Source organism: Prunus dulcis, chromosome 8, assembly GCF_902201215.1.
Source record: "Prunus dulcis chromosome 8, ALMONDv2, whole genome shotgun sequence".
Classification (NCBI taxonomy): Eukaryota; Viridiplantae; Streptophyta; class Magnoliopsida; order Rosales; family Rosaceae; genus Prunus; species Prunus dulcis.
The window spans coordinates 16,383,870-16,403,912 of record NC_047657.1 but is presented as its reverse complement, the minus strand read 5'-3'; the positions used below and the strand labels follow the sequence as shown (position 1 = coordinate 16,403,912).

General features: G+C 40.0%; 3 protein-coding genes, 1 long non-coding RNA gene and 1 pseudogene across 5 annotated transcripts; 4 read left to right on the top strand and 1 right to left on the bottom strand.

The window, feature by feature from the left end:
* Window positions 1-35: 35 nt before the first annotated feature.
* On the top strand, window positions 36-1,641 carry LOC117637262 (serine/threonine-protein kinase OXI1-like). Its single transcript, XM_034372111.1, has 2 exons — window positions 36-519; window positions 627-1,641. Exons 1-2 carry the CDS (start codon window positions 134-136, stop codon window positions 1,516-1,518), a joined length of 1,278 nt encoding a protein of 425 aa, XP_034228002.1. The 5' UTR covers window positions 36-133; the 3' UTR covers window positions 1,519-1,641.
* Window positions 1,642-5,562: 3,921 nt separating this feature from the next.
* On the top strand, window positions 5,563-6,354 carry LOC117638888. Its single transcript, XR_004587335.1, has 2 exons — window positions 5,563-5,723; window positions 6,032-6,354. It is a non-coding gene; the product is annotated as an uncharacterized LOC117638888 (long non-coding RNA).
* A 4,473-nt stretch (window positions 6,355-10,827) lies between these two features.
* LOC117638615 lies at window positions 10,828-12,692 on the top strand (annotated as a pseudogene).
* A 555-nt stretch (window positions 12,693-13,247) lies between these two features.
* LOC117638091 (60S ribosomal protein L32-1-like) lies at window positions 13,248-15,145 on the bottom strand. Its single transcript, XM_034373187.1, has 4 exons — window positions 15,038-15,145; window positions 14,802-14,896; window positions 13,663-13,844; window positions 13,248-13,564 (listed from the first exon to the last, which is right to left on the bottom strand). Exons 2-4 carry the CDS (start codon window positions 14,889-14,891, stop codon window positions 13,435-13,437), a joined length of 402 nt encoding a protein of 133 aa, XP_034229078.1. The 5' UTR covers window positions 14,892-14,896; window positions 15,038-15,145; the 3' UTR covers window positions 13,248-13,434.
* Window positions 15,146-16,497: 1,352 nt separating this feature from the next.
* Window positions 16,498-19,325, top strand: LOC117637672 (protein NRT1/ PTR FAMILY 4.2). 2 transcript variants are annotated; one of them, XM_034372633.1, is made up of 6 exons: window positions 16,498-16,575; window positions 16,748-16,911; window positions 17,303-17,520; window positions 17,616-18,020; window positions 18,118-18,236; window positions 18,476-19,325. In XM_034372633.1, the coding sequence occupies exons 2-6, from the start codon at window positions 16,785-16,787 to the stop codon at window positions 19,212-19,214; spliced, it is 1,608 nt and encodes a 535-aa protein (XP_034228524.1). In that variant the 5' UTR covers window positions 16,498-16,575; window positions 16,748-16,784; the 3' UTR covers window positions 19,215-19,325. The 2 variants fall into 2 exon arrangements, with proteins under 2 accessions (XP_034228524.1, XP_034228523.1); XM_034372632.1 differs by lacking the exon at window positions 16,498-16,575 and having other exon boundaries at window positions 16,640-16,911.
* The last annotated feature ends 718 nt before the right edge of the window (window positions 19,326-20,043 follow it).

Genomic DNA, 20,043 nt, shown 5'->3' with positions numbered 1-20,043 from the left:
ACCCTTCCTCACTAAGACTTGCCTTCTTCCCCAAAATCCCAATCTCTCTCTCTCTCTCTCTCTCTCTCTCTAATATATATTTGTACATTGGGGTCTCTGCACAGCTGCCAACGAAACAGAAAAACCTGAAACAATGGACGACCAAAACGACGGCATCGTGACTCCCAGCTTGGATTTCCAGCGCCTCAGAGTGATCTCGGCGCTGGGGCGGGGGGCCAAGGGCGTGGTGTTTCTGGTGGAGGACGAGGAGGCGGCGGAGTTCATGGCGTTGAAGGTGATTTCCAAAGACTTGATCGAGAGGCGGAGCAAGGAGCCGAAGAGCGACGGCAGCGAGTACCGAAGAGTCTGCTTCGAGCAGCAAGTGCTGCGTCGTTTCAACCATCCGCTTCTCCCCAAACTGCATGGCGTTTTGGACACTGAGAAGCTCGTCGGCTACGCCATTGATTACTGCCCCGGCCGCGATCTCAATTGCCTCAGAAAACGACAAACCGAGCGGATGTTCTCGGATGATGTCATCAGGTAACTTAACTAATTCAGAGATCTATACGTCAAATTCTGTTTGATTCCCGAGAAAATGACATGACAATTTGAATTTTGTTTGTTGTTTTTTTATATTTATATTATAGATTTTACGCGGCGGAATTGGTTCTGGTGTTGGAGTATTTGCATGGATTGGGAGTGGTTTACAGAGATTTGAAGCCGGAGAACATTATGATCCAAGAAAACGGCCACATTATGCTCGTCGATTTCGATCTCTCCACCAAGCTCTCGCCGATGAAGAATGCTCAATCGGTTCGGATCAGTTCAAACTCCACAGCTGAATCCAGCGCGGTCCAGAAGAAGCGGTGCTCGCCATTCCAACGGTTCTGCAACAAGGGGATTTCGCCGGACGACTCTGTCTCGCCCCCCGAACGCAGTTTAAACTCGGGCAAACCCGGTTCGGACTCCTCCGAGAAGTCGAACTCGTTCGTCGGAACCGAGGAGTACGTGGCGCCCGAAATCGTTTCGGGCAGCGGCCACGATTTCGGCGTCGATTGGTGGTCCCTTGGGGTGCTTCTTTATGAAATGTTATACGGTGCGACGCCGTTTAGGGGGTCGAATAGAAAAGAGACGTTTTATCGGATACTGACGAAGGAACCTGAGCTGACAGGTGAAACGACGGCGTTGAGGGACTTGATTTCGAAGTTGCTGGAGAAGGATCCGAAACAGAGAATCGGGCCGGGTGAAATCAAGGGCCACGATTACTTTAGAGGGGTCGAGTGGGATTTGATTTTGCGAGTCTTGAGGCCGCCGTACATTCCCGAAATTGCGACTGACGGTACGGATGGAATTAAGAAAAATATTGACATGGAGACGGTTGTGCAAGGAATATTCGGAGGTGAAGATGGTGGGGCGAATAAAGGGAATGAGAACGATGAGAATAAGAATAATAATGAGAAGCAAAATGTAAATAAAAGAGAATGGGTGGAGGGATTGAATCACAACCCCACCCAAGAAAATGCATTTTTGGTTTTCTAATTTTTTTTTTTTTGGGGGTGGTAATTGAGGGGCATCATTAGCTTGTTTATGTTATTTAAACCTTAATTTACTGTAACAATTTCGAGTTATTTTTTTATTATATTGGGCAAAAACTTTCTTCTTTGCACGCAAATCACAATTTGATATGTTTGTAAAATTTCATATGCAAATCACAATCTGATACGTTTGTAAAATTTGATTATATGAATAGTTTGCTAAAACAATTTATCTCAACATACACTCAGAGACGGACCCACAGTGGGGTCAATGGGGTCAAACGACCCCATAGACTCCATGGAAGCAAGGTAGAAGGTGGCTTTGAAATGGGGTATGACCCCATTAGAGAGGGGATTTGCAGACAAGAGGAAGAAGAAGATGAACAGGGCTCTGTTCTGTTTTTGAAAGAAGCTGGCCAAAACGGCGTCGTTTTGGCCCAGCTTCTAATTTTTTTTTAAAAAACAGACTGACCAAAACGGCGTCGTTTTGGACAAAAACGCGCTGGCCAAAACGGCGTCGTTTTGGACCAGCGAATTTTTTTTTAAAAGACCTGGCCAAAACGACGTCGTTTTGGTCCAGGTGTTATAAAAAAAAAAAAAAAAACAGAACAGATGCCCAGCTTCTTCCTCCCGAATTTTCATTCCAAAACACCTATTTTCTAAACCCTCAAACCTAAATCCCCAATCTCCCCCCCCCACAAACCTTTAACCCTCTTCCCCACCAAGCCTTGAAGCCCCAAATCCTCCATTGTCGCCCCAAAAAATTGAACTTTTATACTATGACCCCACGACACAAAATTCCTGGGTCCGTCCATGCATACACTTGCACCCCTCCAAACTTGCCGATCTAAAACCAACATTAAATATTGAATATGAAGCTTCACCAGAAACACAGAGGAAATTTCGAGCACGGGGCACGTGCTATTAAATTCACATTTCTTGATTGATAATTCGAAGAATGGTCCTTGAACCACTATAGTACGACTTTGGTGTTCAACAATTGGAGTCGGCCGCTTATTCAATACCGAGTAAAGCGGATGGCATAAAAGAAAAGGACAACCGAATATTCAGATTTCGGTTATTAATTATGGTTTTATACTTGATCGTCTGTTAACCTTAAATGTCGGTTTCTTTAATTTGTTGAGACTTTTTTTAGTATAAATGATAGTCTAAACTAAAGAGAATAAAGATTTCACACACACACACACATTATAACATTGTGAGAATTCGAACATGATACCTCTGATTTGCAGATTAAAGTATTTTCTAATGTGCTAGATCTTGTTAGCTTAACTTGTTGGTTTAATAATGCAATTAGGTCATCAGGTTTTAACTGAGACAAGTAGTACTCTTTGAATCAGCGTGTCACGAAATCAACCCTAAAAAAGAACTTGATTTTATCATCAAACTTTCGTAGCTGCCTTGGCTTCCAAGCAATAATGCATGAAATGCATGTGCATCTAATTTGAGCTTACAATGACTACCCATTGCTAATAATTGCAATATTTACACCTAGAAATAAATACATAAAATTGGTTGTAATACTTATCTATAGCCTTTTGTAACAAGACCACACCAGCTTTACACGTGTATTTTCCGCCAATCCTAGCCGCTCAAAATTAATATTAAACACCTTCACCTGCAAAGGGGGCATCCATTTATGGTTTTGGATCCTCCTTTCGGCCGAATTCACATATTTTTGTTCTTGGCCACAAGATCCAGTTCATCGAATTATAAGCTTGCAAGACAAAGACTGTGGACCTCACGACGGACAATGGGTTAGATGTGGACATTCGTCTTTTTCATTTTGGTTTTCACAAGGAACATGTAGGCAAAATAATATAAGGTGGCATCGGTAGTTAGATTAGAAAACTTGTGCTTAGAATAACAAAACGTTTTAGTTTGTTTTTCTCTTTTTGATAAACAAGAATGTTACGAGCAGTTGCATTTGAGATTCTGTGTTCAAATCACGTCTTTCCCAATATTATATATTGTTGTTTTGAGAGAGATTCTAATAAATTGGGTGAATTAAGCTAAGTTGGAGAGGGTCTTTTTTTTTAATAGAATGAAAGGTATCTATCAGTCTTTGCTTGTCGACCAGACAAAACGGTAATGATTTTTGTCCCACTAGCTCATGAATCCCTATTTGACTAAAGTAGCCCTTATTAAATTCAGATTAAGAAGAAAAAGGCTTATGATTTGAATTCTGAGCATAGAGGATGATGGATAATGACTAGCTTCCCATGAAGGAACGCGAAGTAAATTGCGACATAAAACATCTATCTGTATTTTGTTGACATCGTCTTCTCTTCGCTTTCACACCCATTGAAAATTCTTCTCTGTTCTCCCTTCACAACTTAAGTTATTTGTACACATTAACCACATAAATACAAAATTACCCATAAACCTTTGTATATGCTCTTCTTTAATTTTGAAAACATGCAATAATCTAAACTAAAAGGGGAGGGAGACTCTTCTCACACACACATTACCAAGGTGTCATGAGAGTTCAAACATGATGGGAGACTTCTCACACACACATACACTACTAAGATGTTATGGGAGTTCGAACATAATGAAACCTTCCTATGTCATTTTCTTTATATTTGTTGATATATCAATATGAATGAAATATTATGATTTGACCAATCTGATATGGTATCAGAGCAGTCAAGCTTGATTGTCTCTTGCCCTAACCCTAATCGCTTCCGCAGCAACAGCCGTCATACAGACCCAGCACCAGCCCATATTCCATCTCAAATCACTGTTTTGCAATATTCCATCTAGTACGCAGCACCAAAACCAGCACCAAAAGCAATATTCCATCTCACAAACCCAGCACCAATACCACCCATATTCCATCTTACAAACCCATTCAAACCTTTCCTCTAGTCAAATCACGTTTTGCAATATTGCAAATCACTTTCCACTCACAGTCACAGACCTATTCGAACCGTTCCCCTTGTTCTTTTTTTTTTTTTTCCCTTTTCGACCCGATATTTCTTATTGCAAAATAGTTTGTCTTATTGCCTTTGTCCACCGTTCATTTGCTTTTCCTCAACTTGATATTTCTTTTTTGTCCTTTGTCATTGGTTGTCAGCCAATATCATGGCCAACGATGATGGGTCAGTAAACACCATTGCCCTTGGTGTCGCTTTTCCTCAACTTGATATTTCTTTTTTGTCCACACAAATCGTCACCAATATCATGGCCAACGATGATGGGTCAGTAAACACCAATCAATCCTTGGTGTCGGGAGGCTCCAAAACTACCACACAAATCGTCACTTTGCAGAGTGACACCTCCAACTTCTCCACAGGAATCAAACTGGATGAGAATAATTATTCTCTATGGCATCAAATCATAGAGATGAAGATAGCTGGGCGAGAAAAACATGGCCACTTGACCGGTGATATTGCCCAACCTGCAGACACAGATCCCACATTTAATAAATGGCGTGCATCGGATTGCCAAGTCAAGAGTTGGTTGTTCGACGCCATGCAACCTAATCAGATTAAACGATTTATTCGTTATGACACAGCAAAGCAAGTCTGGGCTGCAATCAAGCAAACCTATTCAGATGGTGCTGATGAAGCCAAGATTTATGACCTTCACAGACGGTCATTCATAATGAAGCAAGCTGGCGCATCAGTTGCCAAATATTACAGTGAGCTCACTGAGATTTTTCAGGAGCTTGATCAATTAAGTCCAAGCACCATGGAGCATCCGAAAGACATTGAGACTAGACGCAAAGAGGTTGATCGTCTCCGAGTTTATATATTTCTTGCAGGTTTGGACAATAATTTCGATCAAATCGAGGAGAGATTTTGCGGATGGAGCCAAAACCCGAACTGGAGGCCGCATATGCACATATTAAAAGAGAAAGTAACCGACAGGGAACCATGTCTGAAGTTGGTGTAACCTCCGAAGCCACGGCCTTGGCTACTGCGAGGTCCAGACAATCTCGGCCGAACAACTATAGTGTCGACCTTACTCGTAACCGGCCTCCAATGAAGTGTACCAAATGTGGTTTAGATAACCACACAATTAAGGGCTGTTATGAGATCATTGGTTATCCAGAAGGATGGGTCCACAAAGGGCGAAAAAAGGATTCTACCAGAGCCTCATTTGCATCCGCTCAGTCATCCGAGGAGACTGCATCAGAACCTCCATCAGGTACATCTGGCTCCAAGGCCTTGGCCACCTCAGGTACCTCTTGCACATCTTCACTTACTTGTAATAGATCATGGATTATTGACACTGGCGCTACTGATCACATGACATCTAGTTTTACTGGGTTGCACTCTACCAAACCATCAAGCCAAACACACATTACCAGTGCCAATGGAACCACCTCCCAAGTTATGGGAGAAGGGTCTTTATCTCTTACATCTTCATTAAGTCTTGATCATGTCTTAGTTGTCCCTTCAGTCGACTATGACTTGTTATCTGTTCCTCAAATCATTGATTCCCTTAATTGTACCGTGTGTTTTTGGCCATTGTATTGTCTATTTCAGGATCTTCTCACCAGGACCGTGATTGGATGTGGTACTAGGAGAGGAAAGTTGTATTATCTGGACTTGACAGAAGACAGCAGTACAAGATTGAGTCAGACACATCATGTGAAAGGAGATGAGTCTATCAGGATGAAGAAAATTTGGCTATGGCATAGACGATTAGGGCATGCTTCTTTTGGTTATCTGAAACTTTTATTTCCAGATTTGTTTTCCCAGTTTGCTGAATCAGACTTTCATTGTGAAACTTGCATTTTGGCCAAAAGCCATCGTATTTCTTACCCATTAAGATTGAATAAAAGTTCTTTGCCTTTCATGATTGTCCATTCTGATGTTTGGGGACCATCACGAGTTCCCACTATTAGCGGTTTTAAGTGGTTTATGACGTTTATTGATGATTGCACCCGGATGACCTGGGTTTTTCCCTTAAAGCAGAAAAGTGAAGTCACCGCCAAATTCAAGTTATTTTATCAATATGTTGCTACTCAGTTTGACAAGAAAATCACTACGCTTCGATCTGACAATGGAGGAGAGTACGTCAACCATGACCTACATACTTTTTTAAGTCAACATGGAATTGTTCATCAAACCACATGTGCCTATACACCACAACAGAATGGCGTCGCAGAGCGTAAGAATCGTCATCTCTTGGAGGTTGTTCGTGCCTCTTTATTTGAGGCCCGTATGCCTCATCATTTTTGGGGGGAGGCTCTTTGTTCTGCTGCTTACCTCATTAATAGAACACCATCCAGCACTCTTCAGTATCAAACTCCATTTCAGACATTGACCACTCTCCTCCCCATGCCATCCACACCAAATCTCGAACCACGTCTCTTTGGTTGTGTTGCTTATGTTCAGGTGTATCCACATCAGCGTGGCAAGCTTGATCCGTGTGCACTGCGTTGTGTCTTTGTGGGTTATGCTGCCACTCAGAAGGGCTATAAGTGTTTCCATCCTCCCACTCAGACCATGCATGTTACCGCAGATGTGACTTTCCACGAGAGTGAGTTCTATTACTCAGGGGGAGTTTCTGAGCATCCTCTGCAGGGGGAGAGCTCTATCTTTGCAGAAGATACTCAGAGCATCCAAATTCAACAAACTGTTTTAGAGCAGTCAGTGTCCGAGCAACCAGCTACAGTAGTGCAACAAGATCAAGAGTTACTGGAAACTCCAGATGATGGTTCAGATAATTTCCCTCCTACTACAGTACCATCACCAATCATCCAATCAGGTCCTGAAGATTCCCCGCAGGTAACTGAGCATTTAAACTCCAACTTAAGCATTTTACATGAGTCGAGTCATACAGGAAACACAGGTTATCAGTTACCTATTCGTACCACTAGAGGGATTCCTAGACAACAGTATGACCCGGACCCAAAAACAAAAGTTAAATACCCTATTGCTAATCATGTGTCCCTACATAGGTTGTCTCCGTCATGTGCATCATTTGTATGTCAATTATCCACTGTATCTATTCCGAGTAATGTGCAGGAAGCTCTAAAAGATCCCAAGTGGACTCAAGCGATGAATGATGAAATGGAGGCCCTTCAGAAGAATTCCACTTGGAAGATGACTATCCTTCCCAAAGGGAAGAGAACAGTGGGTTGTAGATGGATATATATAGTAAAGTTCAAGGCAGATGGCACCATTGAACGATACAAAGCAAGATTGGTGGCGAAAGGTTATACTCAGACTTATGGGATTGACTATGGGGAGACATTTGCCCCTGTAGCCAAGATAAACACAATTCGAGTACTTCTTTCTCTGGCAGCAAACCTAAACTGGCCATTACACCAGTTTGATGTCAAAAATGCCTTCCTGCACGGCGACCTAGAAGAAGAAGTCTATATGGATTCCCCTCCAGGGTGCAAGATGGGGCCCAATACTAGCAACATGGTGTGTAAACTGAGAAAGTCTCTTTATGGCTTGAAGCAGTCACCCAGAGCATGGTTTGGAAAGTTCAGCAAATCAATGAAGGATTTTGGATACAAGCAAAGTAACTCAGATCATACTCTTTTCTTGAAACATAAGAAAGGTAAAGTCACTGCCCTTATTGTATATGTTGATGACATGGTAGTTACCGGGAATGACCCAGTAGAAAAGGCAGCATTGCAGCACCACTTGGCAAGTGAGTTTGAAATGAAAGATCTTGGTGCTCTGAAGTATTTCCTAGGCATCGAAGTGGCTCGTTCAGAACAAGGAATATTTCTATCACAACGGAAATATATCCTTGACATTTTGACTGACACTGGAATGTTAGCCAGCAAACCAGCAGATACGCCAATGGAGTTGAATCATCAGCTTGGTGAATATCCTGATCAAGTACCCACCAACAAAGAAAGATATCAACGCCTTGTGGGTAAGTTAATCTATCTAGGACACACTAGACCTGATATAGCATATGCTGTAAGTGTGGTGAGTCAGTTCATGCATGCACCAAGTGAAGCCCACATGGATGCGGTAAACCGAATTTTGAGATACTTGAAGTCATCTCCTGGAAGAGGATTGATGTTCGGACGACATGGTCATCTAGATGTTGAGGGTCACACTGATGCAGACTGGGCGGGCTCTATTACTGACAGGCGATCTACATCTGGATACTTTACCTTTGTAGGAGGCAATCTAGTATCTTGGCGAAGTAAAAAACAGAAAGTAGTGTCAAGATCAAGTGCTGAAGCAGAATATCGAGGTATGGCGCACGGAGTATGTGAGCTACTCTGGATAAGGAATTTGTTGGAGGAATTGGGGTTCAAACCCAAACATGCCATGCAACTGAATTGTGACAACAAAGCTGCAATAGACATTGCACATAATCCAGTGCAACATGATAGAACCAAGCATGTTGAAGTTGACAGACATTTCATCAAGGAGAAGCTCGAGGCAAAGATCATTAAGGTATCATTTGTTAAATCTGAAGATCAACTTGCAGATGTCCTCACCAAAGCAGTCACAGGCAGGGTATTTCACAGCTCACTTAGCAAGTTAGGCATTGACGACATATATGCTCCAACTTGAGGGGGAGTGTCAATGAGCTGTACATTCCTAATTAGTCTAAGTCAAATATTTGATTATGCAAGATTATAGGAACATAATTACTTTCCTAGAATAGTTTTCTAGGCTCTGTATATATAACCTTCCTATTTGTTATATATTAATATGAATGAAGTATTATTTTTGACCAATCTGATAAAAATAACACATAAAAAGAAAATTATTAATGGCTAAAAAAAAATTACTAAAGTCAACTGTCCAAGCTTTGACTTTTGGCCGGATTCATAGTATTTACTTGGTCTTCATAGTATTTGCCTATTTGGTCTTACTTGGCGGACTACTAATTCTAGTTGGCTTGGGGAAAACAGATCAAAAAGACCGCAAAATGTTGATATAAAAATAGTAACAAAGGGAATTATATAGAAGCAAATAAAAAAGCGAAACAAAGAAAAACATGGACGTTCAATTCAACACATTCAAAATGAAAATCTCATTGTAAAAGCAGGAATTTATTTGTTTCAAAAAAGAAGAAGAAAACGCTAGAAAAAAAAAAACGAAAACAGAAAGAGAGAGAGAAGTTAATCAAAATTTATTTTTTAGTATGATACATCACTATTTTTATAATTCAGCTCCTTAATTTGATACAGCACCAAACGTAACTCAGTACTTAATCCAGCTTAGGCCAATCCAAACTAATTCAAAACAGTCCTAGAATTTAGTCCAGTTCATAACAATCCACCGTATCAAACGACCCCATATATTGTTGTTTTGAGAGGGATTGTAATAAATTGGGCGAATTAAGCTAAGTTGGAGAGTGTTAGATTAGAAGAAAATAAATCTGAAGAAAGAGTTTTTTTTCTCCTTTCTCTCTATCAGTCTTTGCTTGTCGACCAGACAAACAGTAATTATTTTTGTCCCACTAGCTCATAAATCCTTGTTTGACTAAAGTAGCCCTTATTAAATTCAGATTAAGAAGAAAAAGGCTAATGAATGGAATTCTGAGTATAGAGGATGATGGATAATGACTTGCTTCCCACGAAAAATGGTAAAGGAAACTGTGACATAAAACATCTACCTGTATTTTGTTGACATCTTCGTCTCTTCGCTTTCACACCCGATGAAAATTCTTCTCTGTTCTCCCTTCACAAACTAAAGTTATTTGTACACATTAACCACATAAATACAAAATTACCCATATACCTTTGTCTATGCTTTTCTTTAATTTTGATAACATGCGATAGTTTAAACTAAAAAGGGAGAGAGACTTCTTTCACACACACATAGTATTTGCCAATTTGGTCTTACATGGCGGACAACTAATTCTAGTTGGCCAAAATAAAGAAGTGTATATTTCCTGTTAGCTTGGAGAAAACAGATCAAAAAAGAAGAATTCCCTTGGGGAAAATTGAATTTAATATTCCTTTCTAAATAAGTTTCCTTATTCTTGCTGGATTAGTTTTTTTGGAGTCAATTTCCTTAGAACATAAGCGACCAATTTCCTTAGAGCATAGCAGTGACCGCAATTTTCTTAAGGCATAGGGAGAAGGGTACTGTTCTCTATATACGGGTAATGCTAGGTTTATTATATTTTTATATTATATTGTGTATAATTTCTCTAATAGAGGTAGAGCCCCATTGTATTGGTGGGCTCCACCTTTATTAGAGATGTGGTACAAAATGTGGTATAAAAAATATAGTAAGCCTAGCATTTTCCTAAATAGATATATTTACCTGCTATTGATGAATGCATACGGACATTTGCAAAACATTCTCAAGTTTTAGATTTTCCAGGCGAGTAAACCCCAGCCATGGCTTCCTTCAAGGACACAGACCCAACCCTCGGGTTCTTAACCCGAAAGGATGCTGACGTCATGCTACCACGACCCACTAGGGTTAAGAACAAAACCCCAGCCCCTGTTCAAATTACCACAGAGCAAATCCTCCGTGAGGCACGTGAGCGCCAGGAGGCTGAAATCTGACCTCCCAAGCAGAAGATCACTGATCCCACCGAGCTCGCAGATTACTGCCTCCGAAAGCGCAAGGAATTCGAAGACCAAATCCGGCGCGTGAGGGGGAATGTCAGAGACTTGATCAAGTATGCGCAGTGGGAGGAGTCCCATAAGGACTTTGAACGTGCTCGCTCTGTTTAGGAGCGTACGCTTGAGGTCGATCACCGGAACCCTACCCTGTGGCGCAACTATGCTGAGGCGGAGATGAAGAACAAGTTCATCAACCATGCAAGGAACGTGTGGGACCGTGCCGTCACGCTCTTGCCTAGAGTTGATTAGATTTGGTACAAGTATATTCACATGGAAGAGGTTATAGGGAATGTGGCTGGTGCTCGGCAGATATACGAGAGGTGGATGAATTGGATGCCGGACCAGCAAGCCTGGCTCTCCTTCATCAAGTTTGAGCTTCACTATAATGAGGTCGAGCGTGCTAGAGCGATTTTCGAACGTTTCGTGCAATGTCATCCGAAAGTTGGTGCTTGGATTCGGTATGCCAAGTTTGAAATGAAGAATGGTGAGGTAGCGAGGGCAAGAAATGTATATGAGAGAGCAGTGGAGATCATGGGCGATGATGAGGAGGCCGAGCAGTTATTTGTGGCTTTCGTTGAATTTGAGGAGCGGTGCAAAGAAAGTGATGGAGCAAGGCGTATTTATAAATTTGCACTTGATCATCTACCCAAACGAAGGGTTGAGGATTTGTATAAAAAGTTTGTGGGTTTGGAGAAGCAATATGGAGATAGACAAGGCATTGAGGATGCGATTGTGGGAAAGAGGAGATTTCAATATGAAGATGAGGTTAGGAAGAATCCTCTTAATTACGATTCCCCGCAGGAAATAAGTACAGAATTAGAGGGGTTTATGAGAGAGCTATTGCTAATGTTCCTCCTGTGCCGGAGAAGCGGTATTGGCAGCGCTACATTTACTTGTGGATCAATTATGCACTATATGAGGAGCTTGATGCTGGAGACATGGAACGTGCACGAGATGTATATAGGAAATGCCTTCAAACGACTCCTCACAAGAAGTTTTCATTTGCAAAAATATGGCTTCTCGCTGCCGGGTTTGAGATACGACTGCTGAATCTCGAGGGTGCACGCGAGATCCTTGGTACTGCAATAGGCAAGTCACCTAAAGATAAGATATTTAAGAAGTATATTGAGATTGAGCTGAACCTTGGGAATTTCTATCGATGTCGGAAATTGTATGAAAAGTATCTGCATTGGTTCCCAGAAAATTGCTATGCGTGGACCAAGTATGCAGAGTTAGAGAAATCTTTGTGTGAGACAGAACGGGCTAGGACAGTTTTTGAACTTGCCATCGCCCAACCAGCACTTGACATGCCTGAATTGTTGTGGAAGGCATACATTGACTTTGAACTATCAGAGGGTGAATTTGAGAGAGCTAGAGAACTTTACGAGAGACTCCTAGACCGAACAAAAAACCTAAAGGTGTGGATCAGTTGTGCGAAATTTGAGGCATCTGCTATAGTGGAAGCAATGTGTTCAGAAGGCCAGGATCAGGATTATCTTCGTGAACAAACGCAGCAATGTGTTCAGCGTGTTCGAAGAATATTTGAGAAAGCTTTTAACTATTTTAGAACTTCAGCACCTGAGTTAAAGGATGAACGATGTCTCTTGCTTGAAGAAATGTTGGAGATGCTCTAAGAAATCAGAAGGCATATTGTGAGGTAGGCCCATCATTTAGGGTATGCAAGATTAGGATCTGCACTTAGTTTCCTGGAAATCTTTTTCTCAGGCTCCATCCTATAGCAGTGATTGATCAGACATTTCAAGAAATTTCTTCTAGTGATTTCCCCACTTCACTATTCAAGAATTGTTATGCGTACTCTCATTGTTTAATGAGTTGAACTTGTTTAAATCCACAAATGTATCTCATGGCTTGGGACTGCCCTATTGAAAAAGGAAAACAGAAATACTAATTGCACTTTGGATCTAGTTGGGCAAAATGTTGATATGAAAACAGTGACAACGGGAACTATACAAAAGCAAATAAAAAAGGTGACCAAAGAAAAACTCATTCAAAACAGAAATACTAATTGCACTTTGGATCTGCTTATTCTTCAGTCAAGTATTCTTTCTCTGCGTCACATATGAAACTCAAATCACAAGTTATGAATGTAAATTTTAGTTATTTCTAGGCTGAACAAGATTCCTACAGAATGAAAAAGGAAATATGGTCGGAAGGGGCAAAGAAATATGGTAAAACCAAACACGAGTGGACAGAACTTCATGTCATTCAACATAGCTAGATTAGTAACAGAGTCTAGATCCAACGATACTGAATTGAAAACAAAATCAAAATCCTGCATAAGATTTCTTCCAAAATGCTGAAAACTAACATAGTAGGAAACACACGAAGCAAAATTAACCATAATAGCTCCAAAGCTCACTCATCCTCCTGGCTGCGCAGCCTGGCAAGTTTGTTGGTAACAACAACATCCAACTGCGCTGCACGCTCGACGATCTCCTTTCTCTTTTTGGTGGAAATATTGTGTGCAATCTCAGCACAGTAAGTCCTGCAGTTACATTAGAGAAACAAGGGGTAAGAAAACTCTAAAGCATAAAAGACTTCTCTGAAGATTGTGAAAAATATTTTAAAGGAACTGTTGCATACCTGTTGTGCATCATTAGGATTTCAACCTCTTTGACATTGTGCACAACGAATTTCTTGAACTTATTAGGGAGAAAGTGGCGAGTCTTCTTGTCTGAACCATAGCCAATGTTGGGCATCAAGGCACATCCCTTAAACTTTCGCCTGACACGTGAATCAATACCCTTGGGCCTTCTCCAGCTTTCCTGCCATAAATAAGATCCAACCACAGGAATTTCATATTAGGGCCCCAGGATGCATGGAAGCACAAAGAAGTCAGGATTTCTGAGATACTTCAACGTGTCCAAACAAAACAAGCAACATTCATCATCAAATAAGATAAGAATTACAAAACTTGATCACCCAGAAAGCATCTACTATCCAGACTTGAACTCTAGCAGGTCAAATTATCTATCCAAAATATAGAACCAGAGCAGCAATCTCATTGCAAGAAAATGATGCACAATGAGATTCATCACCTCACCAGAAGTCATTTTTTAAATCGTTATCATATTCTAATTACACTCTTAGACAAATAGATCAAAACAAAATAATGGATAAATTCGACTTTTCGTAACTCCCATAAACATATACACCATTCCAAATATAGAACCAGGGCAAGAATCTCCTTGCTAAGCAGCAAAATGATGAACAATGAGATTCATCACCTCGCTGCAAGTCATTTTTAAAATCGTTCTCATATTCTAATCACACTCTTAGCCAAACAGACAAATAAAAAAATGATGGCTAAATCCGCCTTCGTGTAACGCCAATAAACATACGCAACTCTCCACGTCTGTGAAGAATACACTTGCTACTACTATATTTGAAACAGCAAAACAATTCGAAACACCTACTCACTCAATGCTTAACCAAATTTTATGGACCCTAATCATTACAAGCAAATACAAATCTGTTAACTAAAATTATCTTCATTGCCTTGCAAATACCACAAAATATTCAAGCATTGGTAAAATTAAATTATCCCAAAACCTAATTGCTTAAGACATTGTAAATCATACTGAAAGACCCCATTATAAGTTACATCAAGCAGAACAATTGATAATACTTCTTACACTAAAATTGAAATTTCAAACAATCCATACGATTCAATTACTTTTAAAAAAGAAGGAACAGAAATGAAATGACCCAGAGATTCATACCTTGACGCATATCTTCCTGTCACTTTGGGGCCTCTTGAAGTGCTTGGTACGCTTCTTCACAATTTGCTTCTTCAGCAAAGGGACAGCCATTGTTTCTGTCACTCAAACCACAACAAAATCATGAATTTACTAAAATTATACACAAACAATAATATAGATAGCAGTTCTTGTAGCTATTAGGCCAAAAAGTATGGTGTTTTGAAAACAGAGGAGGATCAGAGATTAGGGATTCGAACCTGATTGAAACGAAGAGCAGTATGGCGCTGCTGAGGAGTTGAGGGAGGGAGAGGCACAGAGGGCCTAGGGTTTTAAGTGAGCGAATATATACGAAATAGCTGCAATCTGCTCTGGTCGATGACACCGTAAGATTACATTTTTTTTGGGCTGTGAGGGAGTCCCTAGCCCAATCAGTTGGATCATCGCCTCCAATCGAGGCCCAATTGAGCAAAGTCCAAGTTACTTGAGGCTTCCTTCCTTGGATTGAGTGTGGTGGGTTTGCTTGTTGGGTTTATTGTTGCATTTAAAGCCCATCTGATCTAATGAGAAAAGTTAGTTATATACGTGATGAGAGAGAGAGAATGAGAATATATTTCCGCCTTTTCTGACTTAAATAAAAGAGATAAAGAAGCCAATTTCGTGAAAGCTTTTTCTTGCTTCGAAAGGAGCCTTTTCTTTTGCACAACATTTCGGTAGTAAAGGCGTTAAGAATATCACTTTTGAGCTTCCTTAATGAGTTGTTTTGTTTTGTTGTATCTGTGCCATCCTCTTTTAAGTGAGTTTTTAGAATGAAATTCATACTTCGGAAAAAAAAACACCCTATAAGGTTTTGAAAATTACACAAACACTCCTTGAGGTTTTAAATTGTTTCCATAAAATCCCTTTTCATTGATTTTTTGTCCAAAGATTTATGGTTTTATACAAACAATTCTCCAAATGACAAAATTGGGCCTTTAGATTAGATATACTTCATTGTGGTTAATTTTGTCATTTGCATAAGTTTTAAAAAAAATTGAAATCAATAATTTTTGGATGATTAATCAACGAAAAGGGGTTTTGTGATAACAAATTAAAACCTCAGGGGGTGTTCGTGTAATTTTTGAGACTTGAAGGAATTTTGTGAAAACACAAGAAATCTCATGTTAGTGTAAATAACTCCTAAGAAGATCAATGTAAGGTGTCAAATTCAGGGATTTTAGTCAATGTTTATAATTAACTTCTTATGGGATATAATTAAATAGTTCCCATATGATCCTATGCGTCAAAGGTATATATACAAGATGTACCACATAATCATACTACTATAATATTTTATAATCACTCATTCAAATGACCCTGTGTGTCAAAGGTGAAAAAAAGGTAACCAAAGCACAAGGCATTTCACTGAAAATTATGCATTCTAGTCTCCTACAAATGGTCTATTTCCTAATTCCCCCCTTGAAATTCAAAGGTGTCATACAAACCAATGGGCAGGCATTCAATGCAGGATCTCTGGAATCTGTTTCACTCCAACTGCATTGACAAAATTGTAATTAATTAGCATGCATTGTGACATTATACATGCAGGGTTTGGACACAAGTGTCTGCATAGCCTTTAGCCATATCCCCACAAAGTAATTAATTTTTTGCCTCAAAGTTGTTTGTAGCCTCCGTTTTCTTCTTCTTATATATTCCTTCTCATTTTACCATTCACAACTGATCAGCAACAAGCATATCACCTTTCCCCAACCTTTCTTCTTTTGGTTCATTTCTTCGAACCTTAGGGTTGATCATTTTGGTAAGTTCATCAGCCCACACCATCTCATGTAATTTGTGGTACAGATCGTAGGGAAATACCCACATCACCTAACACAACCCAAATTATATGTTTTCTACTCTACTTCTTCTTTTGCAGAAACTTTTTGTTCTTCACTTTAATTTTCTGGCTTCTTGGTTTTGCTCATCATCAGCTGCAGGATTTTTCACTTGCAACTGGGTTGTTTAGAGATGAGTATAGAGAGAGATCAAAATGTTTTCAACCAGAAAGAAAGTGATGATCAATTTGTTGACTGGAAAGGAAGAAAGGCAAATCCTGGAAAGCATGGTGGAATTACAGCTGCTGCCTTTGCATGCGGTAAGTTGCAAGTGCAGGGATCTTAACACTTTGGTTTTTTCCTTTAATAATATGAAAAATGATACTCAGGATCTTTAATTGATGGTTAAATGGTCCCTCTTAAAGAGTAAGTTTTTTTTGTGGTCATTCCCTAGGGAGGGGGAGCGGGAAGTAATGTATTGGGTTGCCACAAGATTGTCGCCTAAGATTTGAACTTCATGACTTTATCTCACTCAAATTCAAACCCTTTAACCCAGGTTCTGCATATATACCAGCCTATTTTACACTTTTCTTTTCTTTTTTTAGTTCATATTTTACAAACTAAATCAGGGATGCAGAAAAATTTTGATAATCAAGAGAGAGAATGTTCTATTATGAGGTGATTTGGTCATAATTTATTTTTTGTGTGCAGTTGTTGAGGTGTTTACCAACATGGTCTTCTTAGCCAATGCCATTAACTTTATCACTTACTTCAATAAGTCAATGCATTATCCACATGCTACATCAGCAAATATGGTGACCAATTTCATGGGGACTTCTTTCTTGCTCTCCGTCCTGGGAGGCTTCATTGGTGACTCAATCTTCACAAGATTCACAACCTTTATCGTCTTCTGTACAATTGAGTTGCTGGTATTGTCTATATATATTGTTTTTGGGTTAATAAGACCTATCTTCGTATCAGTATGTGACATGAAATTGAACAAACTTTTTGGTACCAATTCTAGGGGCTAATCTTGCTGACAATCCAAGCTCAAAACCCGCAATTTCTACCGGCGTTGAATGAAAAGCCTTCTCAGTCTGAAGCAGCCATTTTGTACACTGGCCTTTATAGCATGGCTGTTGGTGTAGGTGGAATCAATGCCTCCTTGCCTGCCCATGGTGCTGATCAGCTTGATCACGGCAACCAGAGGCTCATCTCGGCCTTCTTCAATTGGTTTTTCTTTTCCCTCTGCCTTGGGGGCCTCATAAGCTGCACTGTTATGGTTTGGGTGGAAGAGAACGAAGGCTGGAACTGGAGTTTTACTATAACAGCCATAGTCTTGAGTTTGGCACTTTCAATTTTCATCAGTGGGAGCCCATTTTATAGACACAAACTTCCTGGTGGAAGTGCATTGACAAGAATCATTAAGGTAAAACTATACTTAACAAAATGCAATTGAAATAAATATATATCAATTAGACTGTTCTGTTTGGATTTTAATTTATTTCTTTTTGGTGGTGTCAAAGGTACTAGCTTCTGCTGCTCGAAACTGTAAAGCCTCACCGGAAGAGAGAGTCGAAAACCAGTATGCAGTATCTGCAATCAATCCAAACAGAGTTGATGGAAAATCCCATAACAAGTTCAAGTAACTCCTCCTTTTCCTCTCTCAATTAGTCCCTAATTAGTTAGGTTATTAATGTGTGGCAAATACTATGAGTGTTTAAAGTTTGAGTGGGATTAAATTATAGTGTCACACTTTTGGACATGTATAAAGTAGTCCTGGCCTACCATATGAGACCACTCAAATTTTGAGAGGGAAGAAACAATAAACTCCGTATACCATTTTCATGTAGTTTTGGTCTAATAATGCCTATAATTTATCAGGTTCCTAGACAAGGCATTGATTGACAACACAATTAGTGAAGCTCACGTTGAGGAAACAAGAACTTTTCTTGGCCTTCTACCAATCTTTGCAAGCACAATCATGATGAACTGTTGCCTAGCACAACTTCAGACATACTCAGTGGTGCAAGGGGTCCTAATGAACCGAAAACTACACAATTTCAAAATCCCAACTCAGTCACTAAGTGTGCTCCCCCTCTCCATTATGCTTGCTTCTATTCCCTTATACGAAAAATTCCGACGAATCTTAAGTTCCAAGAAATCAGAAAAAATCCACATTTTCCAACCACTTTGGAGGATAGGCCTGGGGCTAGCTCTTGCATCAGGATCAATGGCTGTAGCTGCCCTAGTCGAAGCTAAGAGGCGCGAGGCGGCTCTGGACAATGCCACATTGTCTGTGTTCTGGCTTGCCTGGCAGTTCCTGTTGCTTGGAGTCTCAGACATGCTCACACTTGGAGGCATGCTTGAGTTCTTTTACTCAGAGGCACCTGATAGCATGAGAAGCATGTGCACTGCCTTGTCATGGTGCTCAACTTCCATGGGCTACTTTTTGAGCTCTGTGCTGGTGTCCATAGTAAATTCAGCCAGTGGAAGATTTGGAAGAGAATGGCTTGGAGGAAATGACATAAATCACTCACGTTTGGATCTTTTTTACACCCTTCTCAGCATTCTCAACACCCTCAATTTCCTCAACTACATGTATTGGGCTAAGCAGTACTAATTAGGTGTGACAAACTTTAACTAAAACTGTATGTAACATCTCATTATGAACTTAATTAAAATTTTAAAGTTTAAACCAAAGTTTAATGGGCCTCCCCCATTTTCTTCGTCATTGATTTTTTTTGGGGTCCTTGTGTCTTCAATCTGGTGCAGGCTGGGTTGGGTGTGTCAACATCATAAGTTGTAATCAAAATGGCTGTTGGGTGTGTTGAGGATTTGAAATTGATGTGTTTTTATTAAGGTCAAACACAATAATCACGGAAATATGCTCCTGGAATATGTACAAGGTATATCCACCTACCGGGACTTGATACGTTGTCGTTTTCTTCTGCTGTTTTCTGCATGAATTTCGATCCTGTTTCAGCTGTCAACCCTCTAGGCTCCTACCAGTGATTCAACAAATCATTGTATCGTTTACTAGACTAAAACTCTTGGGTTTGAGAGTTCAAATTTTGAATATCTTCTTATGTCACCAAAGTAAGTCCGAGTCGACAATGATAACATAACATATCAGACTGTTTTATCGATGAAATTTCTCTCTATTTTAGCTTGGCTCTTGAACAACAAGGATAGGTTCCGATGCGTTACCATCAGATTCAAAACAAGAATTCTAGATAAAGCTTTCGCAATTGTCAACTTAAACTATTCACTGAATCTTATCAATTTGGAATCATTTTTTAATTCCTTGATCTGAATTGAAAAAACTAAAATGAATTCTTTTCTTGGCATCATCACGCAAACTATTTGAATCCACATAGCGGGAGCGATCAAAAGGCTAAATAGATCTTAATCTAATCTGCTTTGACTCAGCCCTCTTCCCTTAAAAACGT